The sequence below is a fragment of the Anomaloglossus baeobatrachus genome, chromosome 2 (assembly GCF_048569485.1).
Source record: "Anomaloglossus baeobatrachus isolate aAnoBae1 chromosome 2, aAnoBae1.hap1, whole genome shotgun sequence".
Lineage (NCBI taxonomy): Eukaryota > Metazoa > Chordata > Amphibia > Anura > Aromobatidae > Anomaloglossus > Anomaloglossus baeobatrachus.
Genome location: NC_134354.1, coordinates 596,338,967 through 596,360,142, shown reverse-complemented (window position 1 = coordinate 596,360,142; position 21,176 = coordinate 596,338,967). Strand labels below are relative to the sequence as shown.

At 39.4% G+C, this 21,176-nt stretch overlaps 1 protein-coding gene across 9 annotated transcripts in view; it reads right to left on the bottom strand.

The window, feature by feature from the left end:
• Window positions 1-683: 683 nt before the first annotated feature.
• Window positions 684-21,176, bottom strand: part of DACH1 (dachshund family transcription factor 1) — a 509,086-nt gene continuing 488,593 nt past the window's right edge. For all 9 annotated transcript variants that reach the window (XM_075336822.1, XM_075336823.1, XM_075336824.1 and 6 more), the window contains one exon: window positions 684-2,418. In XM_075336822.1, coding sequence (XP_075192937.1) covers window positions 2,381-2,418 — 38 coding nt within the window. In that variant the 3' untranslated portion in view covers window positions 684-2,380. The remainder of the gene's footprint in view (window positions 2,419-21,176) is intronic.

Below are 21,176 nucleotides of genomic sequence, written 5' to 3'. Positions count from 1 at the left end.
GGGGGGACAGGAACATTATAGACATAACAGATTTGCCAATTCTTTTCACTATTTTATGGAAATTTATAGGATGATAAATAGCATTGTTAAAAATGTTGCTAGCTAATATATTAGTCATTGGCCTGCTGTGACAGCCTTCTAAATATATGAATACAAGTTTATTTGCAAATGTACAATCATAATGATAATTTAGATAAAGTCATGTTACTGTCAGGCTATCATGTGAGTGTATGTTCTTAATATATACAGAAGAGTTCTTCTATACGGTTGATCTTAGCTCAATATATATTGAGATGTGTGGAAATAACCAGCTTAAAAAAAACATGTTTTAGCAGTACTCTGTCACTGGATGTCTATGCTGTATGTATCTGTCTGTCCTCACCCAGTGAAGTTAATTGTAGCCTTTCAAGGATTTTGCTAACATGTCATGATATCATATGGAGCTTTGTAAAAAATCTGAGTCCTTGACCAAACTCGAGCAAAGATAAGATTCTACAAATCGGTACAGTTCAGTACACAAAATAAATCAAGAAAATAAAGCAGTCATTAACATCTGCTACAAATTAAAGACCAGCAAGTTATGGCTGTTTACCCCTTAAAGACTGCATTTCAATAAGTGACAACTAATATAACAAAAAAATAATAAAGGAGAAAGCTACTATAAGAATTTTTGAAAAAAAAAGTTACAAAGTCTTAACAATATTTTATTGAAAAATATTGCTTGGTTCATAAAAAGAATGTGAAATTGTATATACAATATTTTATTTAAAAATTACAGCGTGAATTGAAATGTATAATTCAGGTTCTTGCACAGAAAAGTTATGTTGGGAGTACAATATGGAAGACTTTACAAGCTCCAGTTGTTTTAAACACAAACAATACTTATTACCAGGTTGAAATGAAATGTTACAGGAATAAAATTTCAGATTTGACATTAAAAACAATTTTTAATGTGTTATAACAAAATAAATTACATTTTATGTGCATAAAACTAGATATGTGTAGAAATTAAAATTTGTACACTTTCTAGGACTAATTTATGAGTTCAGTCTTTAAAGGGGTACACAGAAATTAGAAAGTTATGTGAAATCTATGCTGTTTGGATTCCTAATATGTTCTGATTTTTTTAAATTTTTATTTCCAGTTACTTATGGTGAAAAATGTTGTTTCAGTTAACACATAAAAAAGACAAAATATATCTCCCTTTAACACTACAATGTACAGCTACAATAAGAAGATGGGCAGTGATCATACCATACAGTAGAGGGTTGACAGTGACCTGTCAAGTCAATACTCAGTATCAGTGGAAGTATATCAAGTGTTCAGGGTTTGTTATTTAGGAACTTTAAAATTAATAGAATTCTATAAAAATATGTCTGGTGTCTCGACTTGCTCATCGGCCAGATACCAACCCTAGGAGTAATGCTTCAGGGCTTTAAAAGACTTAATATACAAATAAAACTGGCTGATGTTAACTCTTCTCTTCACCAGATTCTTAAATTTTTGAATTAATACTGTGACTTCAGGACAAATATGTACATGCCTGCATGCGTTAAAACTATAAAGCTTTTTAAGAACCAACAGAGTGACAAAACATATTGTCTAAAAATTATCTTCCTAATCACTAGTAGTCTACTGCATACATAATACCTTCTGTGTGACTGTGTCTATGTACACATGGCCTGCAACACAAATAGTTTCTTACTCCTGATCCTCACGGTGGCGAAGGAGAAAGTTATACTCATTGTTTGGTTGATTCTGGGCAAGAGGCTCAAGAACACAAAATCATTAGTTTACATTCAGCAAAAAGAGTTCATTTTGTTAAATACAGTAGTTCAGTTTCTGAGAGCAGGTGTTTTCCATTGTAGGACAAAAGTATTATGAAGAAAACATTTTTATTAAGTAAAAATTTTTGTATCAGTCCTATTTTTGTTGACGTTTATTCTGGATTTTCCATTTTAGTGCATGCCCTTTAAGGAATCTTCATATCAAACCATCTCTGCTGGTTTAGGTGTGAGAAAACATTTCAGATATTTAAGTGGACGCTGCTGGAAAGTTCTGATGTGCTCAGTTAAAGAAATATACAAGTTCCTTTAAAAACACGAAAGAAGAACGGTGGATGTTGGTTGATAATTACAGTCTCTACAGAATTGCAGCAGCAGCTCATAAGAAGTCCAACAAGTGGAGTGCTACCATCAGTTATGAAACCTTTCCGACTCTCCAGTAGTCACAAGTCACTTGTCTGACAGTACTGTAGATTCCCGGAACCTCTGTATAGAAATGGAGTGTATTTTTACTTATAACACATTTACATCCTTCAGACTTTGCAATTAGTCTACAGAATGTTCCCACAGAGTCTTCAGCTGTTGCATATCTGTCTTCAGTACATAACACTAGTCTTTAAATACAATCGTCCATCTGGAAAGAAAATAATATAGTTGTGGTTAAATATACCTCTGGAACATCCATTATGCTTATATCTGTGGAAATACAATGAAATTTAAAAAAAACATTATTAAACCATAAATTGAAATAAAACTAGCACAATATTAAATTTCAATGAAAATCTGGCACCTGCTACATCTGTAAATAAACACTTAGAGAGGCCAGAACTTATTTTACAAATTTACATTTTACCATTGTTGAGTAACTAATAGGCTTTTTTTAAAGAAACTCTGTGTTGTTAGAGCCAAATCTGCAAGTAGTATAATATAGAGACAGAGACCATGTCAATGATGTATCACTTACTAGACTGCTTGCTATGGTTTTGATAAAATGACTGTTTTATCAGCAGCAAGTTATCAGTAGAGGACCAGTAAATTTGCTGCAATTTAATCCTCAATATTCATGAGCTCAGTATAACTCCGCCCTCACCTATTTTTAGTAGCTTTCTGCCTATGCACACAGTAAGCTGTCAATCAGTGGGTCGGGTAACACAGATCACAGCATTCAGAGAACTATCTGATCTGCCGTAGAGAAAATAGTCATTTTAGAGAATAGTAGTCATTTTATTCCGACTGCAGAAGCAGCTTAGTACGTGAAACATGACTGGAATCAGAGTCTCTACACCTACATTATGGTGCTCTTACATGGTATAGAAAAAGCCAGGGGACTTTTCTCTTACACTCAGTGAATACATCTTTAGGCTACATTCATTTTCAATAATAAATTAAGCGACATTATAATGGATATACAGTGCTTTGAAAAAGTATTCAACCCCGTGAACTTTGCTACATTTTTTCACATTACAAACACATACTTAAATGTGTTTTCTTAGGATTTTAAGTGATACACCAACACTAAGTAGGAAGTATTTGTGAAGTGTAAAGCATTTGATACGTGATTTTCTAAATATTTAAAAACTATCTGAAAATTGTGACGTGCACTTGATTTCAGCCCCCTATAGTCTGATACTCATAAATAAAACCAATTGCCTCCTGCAGTCACCTAATTAGTAAATACAGTCCATCTCTGTGTAATTTATTCTCAGTATAACTACAGCTGCTCTGTAAATGCCTCAGAGGTTTGTTTGAGAATATTAGAAATCAAACAGTCATCATGGCCCGACTCCAGGGATCGAACTAGTGACCTCTAGGTGTGTGGTCAGTTTGAGTCGCTGCTGGACCACAACTTGTTTTGTCTTTGTTCAAATGCTGATAGTTGTTTTGTCTTTCTTTTCCTTTGCTTTACTCTGTTGTTTAATTTCCATTCAGTTGCTTTCCAATTGTGAGTGAGCATTAAAATGCTTGAGTGCTTGGTAGTATAATCGAGCAGGTTGGATGCTCGGGCGAGCGCGACTAGAGTGTATGTATATATATATATATATATATATATATATATTTACTCACTTATATAAAGCTATTAATTCCACAGTGCTTTACATACCTACATGTTTTTGGAGTGTGTGAGAACCTGGAGGAAACCCACGCCATCACAGGCAGAACATACAGACTCCTTGCAGATGCTGTCCTTGGTGGGATTTCAACCCAGGACCACAGTGCTGCCTAGCTCCAGTGCTAACCACTGAGCCACCATGCTGCCCCATATCATGGAAGGCAGTGGGAAAGGAGAGCATTTTTCAGGAAGACCCTAAGAAGAGGGCTGGGGAGGCAAGAAAATCACTGTGATGCATGAAAACAGGAATGGGAACAGCACGGGGAAGATGCCTGGATGAATCTATGGTCTATGCTGGGAACAATGTTGTCAGAGTATTACAACACTTTTACTGACTGACAATAAAACATACAAAACCAAAGATAAAATGGATTTTACATTAAAAAATGTTAGGAAATATTAATTCCTGTATAATGACCTGTATATAAGGTAAAATTAAAAAGACAAAAGAAAACAAAATGCTTCCTCCATTACTTAATAGTCAAGTTACCTCTCACCAAATTTCCCCGTAGCCTATGACTACAGTAGATGACAGATTGGAGGTTGAAATAAAATATACCCACTTGTAGTCACCGGTAAATGTAATTTTAATATTTTGCTACCTTATCTGGTCATATGGTACATCCTGTTTAATTTATGAAGGATGGACTCTGACATTCAGAAAGCCTATGCAGACAATGCAAGAACTGCCAAAAGGTAGAAGGAAGAAGGACTCAGATACACCCTGTATTAGACATAAAGAAGGGTCTGATACACATTATTTCAAAATTGTAGGGAGTGGGACTCCTAGACTTATAAATCCTATGCACAATGTGCAAGAACTGCCAAAAATTAGAAGGAGGGACTGCAATAAACCCTGAAAGACATGTAGAGGAGGGCCTCAGAATTTTTTTTCCCCATTTTTAAGGAGTGGGACTTCAAATTGGATAAAGCCTATGCACTTATTGCAAGGGCTGAAAAACATTTACCCCTGGGAGGTATAAGTCTATATAAGTGAGAGAATTGTAGAGGTAGGCCTCATACACATCCTAACAAAATTATGAAGGAGGTCAGCATATACACCTTGGAAAAGTTAAGAGCGAGGTTTGCATCATGACCCTCTAAAAATTGAGGTATGCTTGTTTACCTTGTTAAAATTTGGAGCCAGGAACACCTGTTGACCCTCTAAAAATTATAGGCGAAGGCCACTTGTTAAACCTCTTAAAATTTGGAACAAAGGCTGCCTGAGGACCATCTAAAAATTTTGAGAAAGGGCCGCCTGATGACCCTCTAGAAATTTGGAGCAAGGGCCCTAGGATGACCCTGGTAATATGGTGGAGGAGGATGAGAAAAAGAACAAAGCATGAACCATATACCCTTTTTTCAGTCAGAAGGTGTGCATTGAAATACACCAGAAAAAAAGAACATTTGAATTTGTTTAAGCTTCTGCTTTTGTCATCCGGTGGAGTTCACAAGTCTGGGGCAATCCAGATCTTGCTGACTTTGATAAGAGTCAACCTGTCTGCATTTTCAGTTGACAGGCGGATGCACCTATCAGTTATAATGCCCCAGGTGGCACTGAAAACCCACTCTGACAAAATGAAAGTGGCATGGCAGACTAGCACAACCACGGATCCAAGGCATAAAGGGACAGGTAATGAAATGTGTTCAACTTGGATACCCAATAGTTGTAGGTACTCCTTTATCATCTTCCAAAACTTTTCCCTCCTTGCCATACTACCTCGCACATTGGGGGCCTGGGTTCTGGAAAGGTCTAATAAAACTCCCAGACCCTGTCCCATACTTCTTTTGGATCTGGTGTGTGTCTCCCTCGTTTCTCCTTTTTAGCTGCCCCGGGAACAATGACCTCTTCTGCCAATGATGTCAGATAGGAATTTTTGTACAAATTGTTCGACTAAGATCTTCTGGTATTGCACCATTTTACTAGTCCTCTATGGCACAGGAATGAGAGAAAGAAATTTCTCATTATAGCATTGGTTGAGAAGGGTGAACAACTAGTAATCAGTTTTGTCCAAAATGCATATAAAGCAAAGGGTCATGGGACAGGTAGCGGGACACAAAGTTAGCAATGTGTGTCAGACTCCCAACAGGCAACTTGCCTGTCCCCAACAAGAGGGCAACTATCAATCTCTACCTCCATCTCCTCCTTCTCTTAAGCCTATCTAGGTTCACGAATTGTGCCATCAGGGAAATATAGCATTCATGGCCACAAGCACTTGTCCCCGTTTTGATCATTAACTGGACCTTCCAAGTAATTGCATTGGTGAGGGCACAAGTGATGTTATGGGACACCTGCTGGTATAAGGATAGGAAAGCAAATTAGAAAAATAGTGATGGCTGAGGACCGAGTACCAAGGGAAAGCTGCCATCATGAGGTTGATGAAAGCCTGTGTCCACAAGCCTAAACAGCAATATTTCCAGTGCAAACAATCTGTAAATGTGCCCATTGAGTGATTGGGCCTGTGGATGGGTAACTAGGTATTTACGATTGACTTCCAAGGCCTGGGGTAGAAACAGCTGAACATTGCACAGGGACAAAGACATGGTTGCTGTTAGTGTTGCGAATGTGCATTAGACAGGTGTAGGACGGCATGCATCTGCACCTGCCTTCTCAACAGGGGATTGGTAAGCACATAGCAAACATAGCACAGAAGAAGAGCCAGTGGCGTCATTGATTGAAAACACAGGGGATCGGCCCTCCTAGATTGGTGTTTTGATGACATATGCCTGAGCATTCTGGTTTTGGTCAACCTGGTAGTGGTGAGGTACCTGCTGATGTTGGTATGGCAGAGGTTGCAAATGAACATGAACATTGTTTTATCATCCACACTTTCATTAAAAAAGCATCAGGTTGGAGAACACCTAAACTTTGGCCTGGGAACATGCCGCTTGTGGTTACTCTGGGTAACAGTTGCCCACCTTCTCTCTCTGGCCATCCCACTGTCTCTTCCTGCCTGTTGTGGTGCTGCAGATCCCTCTTCCTTTGGGCTGCTGTTATCACTCTGCATGACACCTTCCAAGGTTGGATGACTTCATGGTTCACCACCTCATCTTTCACTTTCAACTGAAATATCATCATTTAAGAAGCTAGTGGATATAGTGGACTCTGTTTTCTGATGCTGTGAATTTTAGCACTGACCTTTGACAGTTTTACTAGATTTATTTTACATGTAGGCGCAAAGATTTCTAAAAGGTAACATGTTTTTTCCATGAATTATAATCATCGTATAGACGCCTTTACTTAGCCTGCTATGGTCTTGTAAGAGTGAACCTGGAACATAAGACTGAATGGTCCCATGTAAAAAGCACTAACCTAATATTCATCATTCTGCCTGATTTTTAATACATCTGTCCCCTCAACTTTTCACCAGCGGTCAGGTAACTCTGGGATTAAACACCTTTACATCTGGAGATATCATTATCACTGAAATATCCTGATTGTTTTCTCAATTTTCCTTATGTGCTTTCCAGTCAAGATTATTATCACACTTCTTCACTGTTATTACAGAAATACAGACAGTAAAAAGAATGGTAGGTAAAATACTCCCAGACTTTAACCCCATACATACTGTACAACTTGTAATCTTTTTGGTCGTGTATACACTTCAGGCTTTTGCGTGGTTTGTGTTTAAACTATAGCACTTACTGCAAAATTTTATTGATATAAAGATACTTATGCAATCAAAGCTCACAGCAAGGTCACTTGCTAAATATCATTTGAGTACATGTTACTAAGAAGAATTTATTTTTTATTAAAAGGGTTATGTCAAATTACAAGTCGCTGAGAATCCCACCACAATCTCTGCTACCACTCAGCTATTGTCAGCTACTAGTCCGCAGTCCCATAGACAATGAGTGGGACAGTGGTGCACATGCTGGATTACTACACCATTCAGATGGGCTTTTCAAAGCCCTCTTCTTTTGATCAGTGCAGATCAGCAAGCTATCCTTAAGATTGGTAACTTTAAAACATGTTTCAAACCCTTTTAATATGAAATCAGACCATAGATATAAAAGACAGATGAGTAGCGACTGCGCCCATGCAGGGGGCCAAATGTACGTCTACTAGTTAAGTAGATTCAAGTATTATACATTTGAACTAGGTCGAGGAACCTGTTTCAGTATTTGCATTGGGGCCAGTAACTTTAGGTAATCCTACAATGCTTAGATTTCCACCTCCATAAAGAAAAATAATCTATCAAAACTATGGAAAATAATTATACTTATATACTTATATAAATACTTATGTTTTTGATCCCATTTTTCATGAGCTGAATTTTAATCAGAAGATCTAAAACTTTTCCTATGTGCACAAAATGCCTTTTTTCACTTAAATATTGTTCACAAATTTGTGTAAATCTGCGTTAGTGAGCACTTCTTTGCTGAGATAATCCATTCACCTCACAGGTGTGGTCTATCAAGAGGCTGATTAGACAGCATGATTATTACACACATGTGCCTTAAGTTCCAGTCACACTAAACAACTTACCAGCGATCCCAACAACGATAGGGATCGCTGGTAAGTTGCTAGGAGGTTGCTGGTGAGATGTCACACTGCGACGCTCCAGCGATCCCACCAGCAACCTGACCTGGCAGGGATCGCAGGAGCGTCGCTACACGAGTTGCTGGTGAGCTCACCAGCAAACAGTGACCAGCCCCCAGCACCGCGTGGAAGATGCTGCGCTTGGTAACTAAGGTAAATATCGGGTAACCAACCCGATATTTACCTTGGTTACCAGCTCACGCAGCTACACGTGCAGAGAGCAGGGAGCAGCGCACACTGAGCGCTGGCTCCCTGCTCTCCTAGTTACAGCACACATCGGGTTAATTACCCGATGTGTGCTGCAGCTAAATGTGCACAGAGCAGGGAGCAGCGCACACTGAGCGCTGGCTCCTTGCTCTCCTAGTTACAGCACACATCGGGTTAATTAACCCGATGTGTCCTGCAGCTACATGTGCACAGAACAGGAGCCGGCACTGACAGTGAGAGCGGCGGAGGCTGGTAACAAAGGTAAATATCGGGTAACCAAGGACAGGGCTTCTTGGTTACCCAATGTTTACATTGGTTACCAGCCTCCGCAGAAGCCGGCTCCTGCTGCCTGCACATTCAGTTGTTGCTGTCTCGCTGTCACACACAGCGATCTGTGCTTCACAGCGGGACAGCAACAACTAAAAAATGGCCCAGGACATTCAGCAACAACCAACGACCTCACAGCAGGGGCCAGGTTGTTGCTGGATGTCACACACAGCAACATCGCTAGCAACGTCACAAAAGTTGTTCGTTAGCAGCGATGTTGCTAGAGATGTTGTATAGTGTAACGGGGCCTTTAGGGTATGTGCGCATGTTGCTTTTTACCTGCTTTTTACCTGCTTTTTTGCTGCTTTTTCTTCTGCGCTGTTTAATGCCAAAATGGATGAGTTCTTCTATTCAAGCAAAGTCTATGGGAATTTGGGTTTCTTGTTCACACTATTGTTGTTCAAAATGCTGCCTTTTTGTGGCAGAACTTTGGTCAAAAACTCAGCTTTGCAGTGCAAAACCCAAATGGCAAAAACAATTGACATGTTGCTTCTTTGAAAAGCTGAGTTTTTGACCAAAGTTCTGCCACATAAAGGCAGCATTTTGAACAACATAGTGTGAACAAGAAACCCAAATTCCCATAGACTTTGCTTGAATAGAAGAACACATCCATTTTGGCATTAAACAGCGCAGAAGAAAAAGCAGCAAAAAAGCAGGTAAAAAGCAGGTAAAAAGCAACGTGCGCACATACCCTTAGGCTAGCCACAATATAAGGACAATCTAAAATGTCCAGTTTTGTCACAGCACAATGCCGCAGGTGTTGCAAGTTTTGAGAGTGTGCAATTGGCATGCTGACTGCAGGGATGAGCACCAGAGCTATTGACCGTGAAATGAATGTTCATTTCTCTACCATAAGCTGTCTTCTAAAGGCATTTCAGGGAATTTGGCAGTACATCCAACTGGCCTCACAACCACAGACCATGTGTAACCAAAACCAGTACCAAGACCTCAATATCCAGCATCTTCACCTGCAAGATTGTAAGAGACCGGCCACCCAAACAGCTGCTGCAACAATTGGTTTGCATGACCAAAGAATTTCTGTACAAACTGTCGGAAACCATCTCAGGGAAGCTCATCTGCTGCTCGTCATCATCGGGGTCTCCACCTGACTGCAGTTTGGCATCATAACTGACTTGAGAGGGCATATTCTCACATTTACTGGCATCTGGCATGTTGCAGAGGTGCTCTCTTCGCAGATGAATTCCGGTTTTCATTGTACAGGTCAAAAAGCAGATTGGCAAATGTTGGTTACACCAAACACTGACTGGTTTTCTGAATCTCCCAATACAGTAAAACTGCACATTTTAAAGTGGCCTTTTATTGTTGCCAGCCTAAGGCAATAATCATGCTGTCTAATGAGCCTCTTGATATGCCACACCTGTGAGGTGGATGAATTATCTCAGCAAAAGGGAAGTGCTCACTAAATCTATGGTTCCTTGTCCCCAGTAATCATCTGTTGGAACAGATCCAGCAGCAGTCATTTGGCAAACAAGTTGTGCAAACAATATTGTTTTGTCCTTTTTTTTTAAAAACATTTTTTTTGCAGGATCTACTTTTTCAAAATGGGAGTCTATGAAAAAACAGATCCATTAACAGACTGCTATCTGTCTTCTACAGGAAACTGATCCAGTAAGCAAAAAAATGGATTGTTTACAAATGAAAGAACAATGAGTGGCTAATTAACAGATCCGTTTTCGATAGACTCTCAGATTAAAAAAAATGGATCCCGCAAAATACAATTTTTTCAAAACAGACAAAAAAGTTGTGCTTGAACAACTTTTTTGCCAATGTATTGAAGCAGGAAACATTCTGACGGATGATTACTGGACATGTGAACTTAGCTTAAAGGCTGCTTTACACGCTGCGACATCGCTAGCGATTGCTAGTGATGTCGAGCGCGATAGAACCCGCCCCCGTCGTTCGAGCGACATTTGGTGCTCGCTGCCGTAGCGAACATTATCGCTAAGGCACCGTCACACGCACATACCTTGTCAGCAACATCGCTGTGACCGCCCAACAATCCCTCCCTCAAGGGGGAGGTGCGTTCGGCGTCATAGCGATGTCACTGCGGCGTCACTAAGCGGCTGACCAATAGAAGCGGAGGGGCGGAGATGAGTGGGACATAACATCCCGCTCACCTCCTTCCTTCCACATTGCAGGTGGACGCAGATAAGGAGAGGTTTGTCGTTCCTGCGGTGTCACACACAGCGATGTGTGATGCCGCAGGAACGACAAACAACATCGTACCTGTGGCAGCAGCGATATTAAGGAAAGGAGCGATGTCTCAACGATCACCGTTTTTGAACGATTTTGCGATCGTTGATCATCGCGCCTTGTTGTCACACGCTGCGATGTTGCTACCGGCGCCAGATGTGCGTCACTAACGACGTCACCCCGATGATATATCGGTAGCAATGTCGCAGCGTTTAAAGCACCATGTAGACAAATTTGTGAACAATTTTTGAGAGGAAAAGGCCTTTTCTGTACATAAAAAGTCTAGATCTTTGAGTTCAGCTCATGAAAAATGGGAGCAAAAATAAGAGTTTTGCGTTTAGATTTTTGTTTATTGTACTTATCTTAAATTTGTCAGGATACAATAAATACAATACAAATTCTGGTACTTATGGCAAATTGTACACTGTGTATCTAGGTAACACATGAACATTGTTTCATAACTAATCCTCATGCCTTATCCTCCTGCTTTTATATGGATAGGGTCAGAACAACCTGTATCAGATCACTTTGTCGGCAGCAGTGGAACCAGATAAGTGTGTTGATGGTATCTTAAAATTTATGAGTGTCAATAAAAATCATAATTTACATTGCAGCCACAAGTAAAAGATAAATAAGCCTTTTATATTAAATATTTGGGAAATACAAAAAAATATATAAATTCTACCTGCAAGCTGAGTTGATACTAAAGGTTGCGTTTTTTTCAATTTTTAAAAGCAACACAATAAAAATGTATTAAAATACATGTCGAAGGGCAGTAAAGAATTTATACTATTGCTCGTTCTAACATGGATTGTACCTCTATCTGCCAGCAGATGGCAGCAGAGCAATCATGTAAGAAAAGAATGTCAGAACTACTGGTGTATGTGAGCGAAGCATTTGCTGGGTCAAACACTGAACATAAAAGTCTTAAAGAATATACTTAGAAATCTACTTTAATGGTAACTACATTTATGGAAATGTTAAAGTCGATATTTGCAAAGTCAAGGCAGTATTGCTATCAAGGTCCCAGGCAAAAAAAAAAGTGTAGAGAGGACAGAAACACAACTTTATTAGAATCCAGGGCCACGCTGTAAAAATGAACTACTTAAAGGCATCACAAAAACTAACACTTAAAGGGGATGTGTCAAGGTCTTAAATGGCTAAAAATGCAAGAACATTTGACCTCGTCTTTGAAAATCCTCTTCGTTCTCAAAAATGAAGGGATTTTTTTATTTTGTAGTGTACAATGTGTTCCTCAGGTTACCAGTCACCTTCCGGTCTCAGAGTGTCCTGTAACCTAGCAACAAGCACTTGCTAATTGCAAGCTATATACTCTAGATCCTATAAGCGCCGGCCTGAAATTGGCCGGATAGTTCGATCATCCCGCTCTAATACTTCTGCACTTTTTCCATGTTGTGCAGGCAAAGCTAGCAGCATGGGAGAGTGTTAAGTTTGGACCACAGGTCGATTGCAGGCTATATACTCTAGATCCTATAAGTGCAGGCCTGACGTTGGCTGGATAGCTCAATCATCCCGCTTCAATGCTTCTGCATTTTTTCCATGTTGTTGGGCCAAAGCTAGCAGCATAAGAGAGTGTTAAGTTTGGACCAGCGGTGCATTATGTGCGCAAAAATTTAGACCATGCTTAGTTTTGTTTTAAATGCCTTTTTCATGTAAAATTCAGTATATCAGGGCCAATTTAATCCAAGGACTGTTGTGCTGTGCAGGGATAATATTTTTTCTCAATAAATATTATTACCTACTTTATTTATCTATTTCATACTCATATTTAATATCCAAATAGCCTCTTCACAGAGAAGAGGACTTGAACACTAGTGGTGCCTTTTGGAAGTACCAATGCTAAAGGTCAATATCAACCCTATAACGAGCCTTTCTGTATGACTTAGGATATAAGCCAAACCATAATCTCAATTTGCAGACACCATGTTTCAGGGTATTGCCCCTCATCAGTGCACATTATGACATCAGATTTGGTAGGGGAAAGGCTAATACTGGGATACAAGGGGCAATTTTCTCCTTGTAGAGAGTGGCATGCCAGTATGAGGAGACTTAAATACCTTGTAGGCTCCTCTGGGAAATTTAATATGCACATTGCCTCTTCAGACTTGGCATATCACTCTCCACAAGGAGAGAATTTACTCCTTAGATCTCAGTCTAACTCCCACAGCCGAATCAGATTTCATACTTTGCATTGACGAGGGGCAATAACCCGAATCATGGTGTCTGCAAATTGAGATTCTGGTTTGGCTTATATCCTAAGTCATATAGCAAGGTTCATTAAAGGGTCGATATTGACTTTTAGGATCGCTACTTCCAATAGGCGGCAATAGAGTTCAAGACCTCGTCCTCTCTGAAGAGGCAATTTGCACATTAAATTTCCCAGAGGCGCATTGTATGAACTACAAGTTTGCTTACACTAGCATGTCGTGCTCCACAAGGAGAAAACTTACCCCTTAGATACCCATATTTAGTTAGTTATCTTACAGGACCATATTATAGAATATCTTATTACTATACAGTTAAAATGGCAGAACTCTCTGCTTTTTAACGTGTCCTATAATCCATCCTATATCCCACTGTTTACTTTCTATAGCGTGGGAGATATTTTTGTGTTCTAGGAAAAGATTGAAAGGACAATAATGTGATCTTTATATATTACTTATCTAATAAAATGGGCTGGATCACAATAATACTATGAACAGTGGGTGTTAAGATATAGGCTGGGGTCACATGAGCGTTGATTCTCTCATACGAGAGAATCAGATCCATTATGGTAATGACACTCCAATCAAATTCTGATCCTAGTATCAGTTTAGGGTGATTGATTCTATAGTATGAAATAATCATAGCTCACTGACAGGAGAAGATTGACACCAAAGTTTCTACATCTTCCATTCTGTGAGTCTGCGAAAATCAGACTGCTCTCAGATGTCATCCGAGTGCAGTCCAATGTTTCACAAGCATCTAGACTTGATTGGGTGCGCTCTTTTTATCATGTCAAATTGGCATGACAAAAAAATGATGATTGGCACTGCCCCATAATATAACACTAGTCCAAATGCTATCAGATAAAACATCGGATAACACTCATTTATGTTATATGGTGGTGTCAGAGCCCATAACGTGATATAACAAAGATGTGTTCTAATATTCATAGATCATATAACAAAAGAATAAATTCATTACCGGTAGGAAAATAAAAATGTGTAGCATTCCAGCTTTTCTTTTCCACATACAATGCTTACTAGCAATTGTGTTTCTATTTTTCTAACTTTTATATTCTTGGCCACTTTGTTATGTGACTTCCCATCTAACCAGCGGGGTAGTTTAAGCATAAAATGTATAATTACTGTATAATACTGTAGATTTGTATTTGTAACTGAATAACTCACCATCAACAAATTTTACGTAAAGAATAAACTTTCATTTTTATTTTTATAATTTTTTTCCAGCACAGAAAGTTATAGGACTTTGCAAACCACTTTACTATGGGATTCATCTTCATTCCTGTAAAAAAAAAAAATCATGTATATGGTTCCAAACCCCAGAGTTTTCCAGTCTATTTCCTTCCTTTAGTGCATTGGTATCAGAACGTACTCATTTGGAGTACATATGATGGCAGTGAGAGGGTCAGCTCAGTACATGTATCTCTCTAATTCTGGGGATAAGCTGCTGCAGGAGACTGTTTCAATAAGCACAACCCTCAGAAGAGGAGACAGGTGCTTAACCTTTCACTGCAATCATCTGTTTTCCCAATCAGTATGTTCTGATATCAATAAAGGTAAAGGCAGGAAAACTGACTGAGACCCCTTCACACGCACATGTCTCCGGTACGTGTTAGGTCCATGCCCGCATGTACCGGAGACACGGGAAAACGTAAACCCATTAAAATCAATGGGTTTATGTGCACGCACGTGTGCAGCCATTGGCCCGTGCCTCTGTGTGGAGCAGACATGAGCCCGTGTGCTCCACACGGATGCATGTCCGTTTTTCTCCGTCAGCACGGGTGTCACACGGCCCCCATCCATACCACACGGATGTAGTGTGGATGCAGTCCCGTGTGACACGCGCCGGAGAAAACTCACATGTCAGAGAAAAAAATAACAAACCTTTACTCACCTTCTCCAGCCCTCCTGTCTCTGCCGCTGCTGTCACTTGCTGCCGACCGCCGCTCATTATTCTCATTTAATATTAACTTCACTGTGGCCGGAAACAGCAGCAGCGGGGAGTTGGCAGGACCGGAGACCGAAGATCAGCACCACGGACAGCGACGCCAGGGACAGGTGAGCAGAAAGTTCTCATTCTCCGTGTGTTATCACGGATAACAGACGGAGAACACACGTAGTGCCATAAACACGGCTCACGGAGGGGAAAACGCACTTTTGACACGTCCGTGAAACACGTGCGTGATTTTCACGGACGTGTGAAGGGGGCCTAAAGCAGGATTTTTATAACTACTTACATGCAAAAAAATTCACAGTGCTGAAGACAAGTCATTTAATAAAGTGATTTGCAAAGTGTCATAATTTTACATGCTGGACAAATTTATAAAAAAAAAAAGAAGAAAGTTTAGTTACTTTTTAATTTTACATTTTTCCATCTGCTTAATCATGCTAACTATTTTACTGAGCTTGGCAATTTTAAGAATAAAGCATGGATTAGGAAATATCAATTAAAATGAAAGAAAATGTAGACTTAGGATTAAACATGCATACAGATAGACTGGAAGACAATATAAGATGTTAAGATTTTATTAGTGTTGTAAATGTAGATGATTTCTTAAGATGTCATTGCTTTAGGGCTCACATACAAATTAAAGTCAGAACAATGTAATTGTATGGAGGTCTCCCAACTCTTCTCCCCGAAATGATGTCAGAGTAGATAAGGAATTTAAGTGCGCTATTTTTTGTTCTCCTTCTATGGTAGATAAGCCGCTAATGGTAGTGTCTAGCAGCAGTTTTCTGACCCCTCTCCCAACTGAAAAATATGAACACCCAGCCGTATTGAGCATTCATGTGCATGAGCGTGTGAGAGAGCTACTGCTAAAAAAGCATTCTGTCAACAGCTATCTAAGGCCGGTTTCACACATCTGACTTTTTGCCGGTTTGCCAGTTCCAGTGCACACCAATACAGTGTATACAGTACAGTGGCAGCGTGACAAGCTCTGGTCACATGCTGTCATGTGAACGGAGCATGTGACCCGGAAGTTACAGCGCTGCCACTGTACTGTATACAATGTACTGGCGTGCGCCGGAACCAGCAAATCCGGTGAAAAGCCAGATATGTGAAACCGGCCTAAGGCCCCTTTCATACGTCAGTGATTCCAGTACATATGACGCCATTTTTATAGGTACTTGAATCAAGGACATAGGCAGACCCATTAAAATCAATGGGTCTGTGCACACATCAGTGATTTCAATTATGTGTGCGCAGCACTGATGTCACAAGGACCATACAGTGGTGTGATCCATGTGAGACGTACCAGAGAAAACACGTGTCTTTCATATGAAATGAATTTCTGTACTCGCCTGTCTCCAGCAATGCTGTCTTTGGCGCTGATGTCAGTTGCCCACTCATTATGCTCATTGCATATTCACTGCACCGCGGACCCGGAAGCAAGTGTGACCAAAGCGCCACAGAAATCAGCACCATGGACAGAAATTTCGGGGACAGGTGAGTAAAAAGTTCCTGATCTCCGTGTGCTATCACGGATAGCACACATAGAGAACACATGTGTGCCAAAATCATGACACACAGAGGGCCATACAACTTCCAACACACGTCCGTGAAAAACATGTGTTTTTTACTGACATATGAAAAAGGCCTAATGGTCACCTTGATTTTAGCCATGGACACATATGTATAAATAATACATTCAAATTGAAAGTACAATTATTGAAATTACTGACTGGTAGAAGTGAATATTTGTTTCTCATCAGTTTATGAATATCTACAACATTAGTAATCGGCTAAATTGCACTTAATGGAAGAGAAACCTCTCCTTAAAAACAAATGCCATTTTGAATATTCCCTGAAATGAAATTGTATCGAAATAAAAATAAACAGTTGTATACTGTAAGCTGGAGTGAAATGGTGCAGAAAGCATGATAATATGTTTGTTCTGTCGACATTTGAAGCTTAAAGAGGTTTTTGAGAAGACTTCAATTATAAAAACATTTAAAACACACAAAGTTGCACAATTTTTATTTTAATGAAGATGAGAAGTTCATTAAAGAAGATAAATATTTCATTAGATGTTAAATAAAACAAAGAGATTTTTTGGCTTCTCTCAGCACAAAATTCCTTTGAAAGATTAATTAATACATGCAAATTATGCAAATTAGACCCATGCAAATATTTTATGAAGACAATTAAGGGAACCATTAATTACTGCTTTTTTTGCTTCACTGAGATTCATTCATTTAATTTTAATTTCACTTTAACTGTTTTGATGTATAATCTCGCAGCTAAGAACTTTATCTTTCCTAGTGGGTCACTTAAACGTATATACATTTCATCAAGTGCAAGGCAATACACAACGTGAAGAAAGGTATTCTCCAGACCATGCTCTCTATTAAGGGGGATGTCTAGCACAATACAGTCCTAGAAAGAAGTAAGCAGAATGAGAACGTGAGCTCATTCTTGGCTGAGGTTCAACTGCTGGAAAAGCAATTAATTTGCTTTGGCTGTTCTAATATAGGGGAATTAGAAAGTGTGACACAAGACAAATAGAAATAATTAGTTCTCCAAAATGATGTTCTCATTAATATAGTTTGAATATTTGAAATAATAATAGAAAAAATATTGTGCTATACTGCTTTATCAACATATTAATGCTGTGCGTGATAACACAATGTACCATTTGACTTCAGTTTGACATTAAAATAACTCTTTTCCAGGAGTGGGACTGGCTCGAACTTGGGAAAGCTACTGAATAGTGTTAATTATAACGTTAAGCTTAGCATATAAATCAATCCTTAGTTACATTATAATGTATCTGGCAGTCATAGAAATATATTAGTGGTGGGTTTTTTTACAGGTTAGGAAGGAAGAATGTAGAAAAGGGGGGACCATAGCACAAATCACAAATTCCACCCTTCACATTAGAATGATGGGTTTACCACTCATAATGTAAGGGCTTCTTGTTTCCTATGGATGTTCCACCTCACTGTTTGGATGGAAAATCCTATACTGTCTTTTGTCATCTAATACCAAGGAAGCTGGGACTAAATAAGTCTACGCACTCTGTCTCTAACAGATCACTGTTACGCTAGTTATGGGGAAGTACCATGCATACGGCAACAGGGAAGGGAAACCCTGTGTCTAGGGAAGGATGGTGACACCTAACCAAACATTCCGCTGGCCCGGCTCCTCTGACAACCCATCTCTTCCAAGAAGCCTACAACCTACAATAACCCTCAGACCAGTACACCACAGCCCAACCAGCTCTGTCCTCACCTATTGTACCATCACCCATTCCCTGTAGACTGTGAGCCCTCGCGGGCAGGGTTCTCTCTCTTCCTATACCAGTCTGTTTTGTATTGTTAATGATTGTTGTACGTCTACCCTCTTTCACTTGTGAAGCACCCTGGAATAGATGGCGCTATAATAAATAATAATAATAATAATAGATAAGTTTTGCATCTATACGCTGAATAGGATACCAGACCCTGACTGACCCTAGAACTGGGCACTAGGTAGGGAGCAGATGGGATGAGTGCTTAGTCAACCCCACTATGCTCTAAGAAAAAAACACAGGGAGCACACACAGAGGAAAGCACATGAACAACTTATCTCCAGGATGACTCAAAGAGGTAAAGCAATGCAGAACAATGTTTCTTAACATAGATACAAGTCAACTGTTTGCATCCAAGGCCTGTATATGTTTTTAACTCTATCACCAGCAAAGACTAAGAGGGAATGAGAGTATTTAAGAACGCCAACAGAAGTGCTGATGATTAACAGATGAAAGGTAAGGAAGTCCGCAGGGTCCTCAAGGAAAAGGGATTAACCGCAAGCAGAGAAGAAGAAAATGTCAGGGAGCAGTTTGTGTAGCTAAACGCTTCGACCTTCTACAGCTGCACACCACAGGACTGTCTGTCAAGTGAGACATACCCGTGACAGTCGAAGGGTGTATGTTCACACGTTTAGTTTTTGCAGCAAATATTTCTGCTGCAAAAACCAGATGGTTAGCAGAAAAAATACATGTTTTTTCCTGCATTTTTTTAGCATTTTTTAGGCGTTTTAACTTGCTTTTTACCTCATTCATTTAAATAGGTGAAAACACTGCAAAAATGCTGAAAAAATGTACATACCGCTGATCTGAAAACTTGTTTTCAAGTTTCAAATCCGTAAGGAAAGAATAAACAGCATTTACATGGGATTTCAGAAATCTCATTCACTTTGCTGGTACTTGTAAAACATTGCCTTTTTTCTGCTACAGAAAAACACAGTAAAACATGTGTTAAATATGCTGCAAAACGCCACAGTGAATATATCCTAAAAGTGTACCTATAGGCTTCAATAAGTCCTATTACATGATGCATAATATTTTTAATATTTCATGGGACACCATAATATAAAGTCATGCCTCTTGGTAAGAATAGCTCATCCCATGGAGGAATATGTCAGCATAGAGTCCTGTGTGCTACCATAAAGTCTTCCACACACAACTCTGCCACTTGTCTATGTGACTTTAAATGGATGAAGGTTACATCGTTTTCTCATTACAAAGAATGTGGCTAATTTCAATGTTAATTTCTACTCAAATATTGATATTACAAAAATACAAAAAACTCCTTGTTTTTTCATTTCCTTTTATCTGGATACACTGATAACATATTTTCTTGTCAGTCAAGTGTGATCAATATTCAGACAGAATATCAAAGCTCTCTGACTGTAAAGTTACTGATTTACCATTTTTTTTAGAAAAAATCTATAACTTGGACATTGGAATTTATTCCAGCACCACTATAAATATTCCTTTATTTTACACTCTTAGTGCAAACCATTAACATTATTAATAAGGTTTACACATGCTTATCTCAAAATCATCATGAAAAGTAAATCCACTAATTGACTTCAACATTTAAAGATGTTTGTGCGAAGTCAAATTAAAGGGAACTTGTCAGCAGATTTTATGCAACTCATTTGTGACACTAAAGGCCCTGTCACACACAGAGATAAATCTGCGGCAGATCTGTAGTTGGTGTGAAATTGTGGACAATCAGTGCCAGGTTTGTGGCTGTGTACAAATGGAACAATATGTCCATGATTTCACTGCAACCACAGATCTGCCAAAGATTTATCTCTGTGTGTGACGGGGCCTTAAGGCTTATAAAATATGTGTAGTAAAGGGCTCCAGTTTAAATCAGCAATATGCGGCATAAAATGGAGTATGCTGTATGCTCATGGCTACTTGAAGTCATCTATAGTGCTTGAGTGCTGGAGGGTCGAGAAGACACAGTATTCCTGCAGCTTACCTCTGACATTGGGCTTCTGACATAAATATTAGCTTAGCTGAAAGCCCACAGATGCACTGCTTTAATTCCAGGATCATACATATGTGTATTGTACAGATAAAGCCAAGGGTGTAATGATGACTTCACTATACATGCCCAGAGTATACAAGTGAACAGAGTATGTGCAGGATCTCATTTCAGCTGGTGGTGACTTGTGAACCCCATTGAGATGTCAGTGAGATGGAGTGGTAACATCAGGAAAACCATGACTCCTTGGGTCTCCAGCTCTAGCCACATAAATCCAGGTACGCAATAGTGCATGTGGTTATATAGGTTGATTTGAAGTGAATACAGTATGATCACCACACTATTAACAAGCCCTGGAGCACCATAAGGCTATGTGCACACAGTGCGTTTATCGCGGCATTTTTGCGCGTTTTTAGGGTGCGTTTTTGGCCTCAAAACTGCATGACTTTGCTTCCCCAGCAAAGTCTATGAGTTTTCAATTT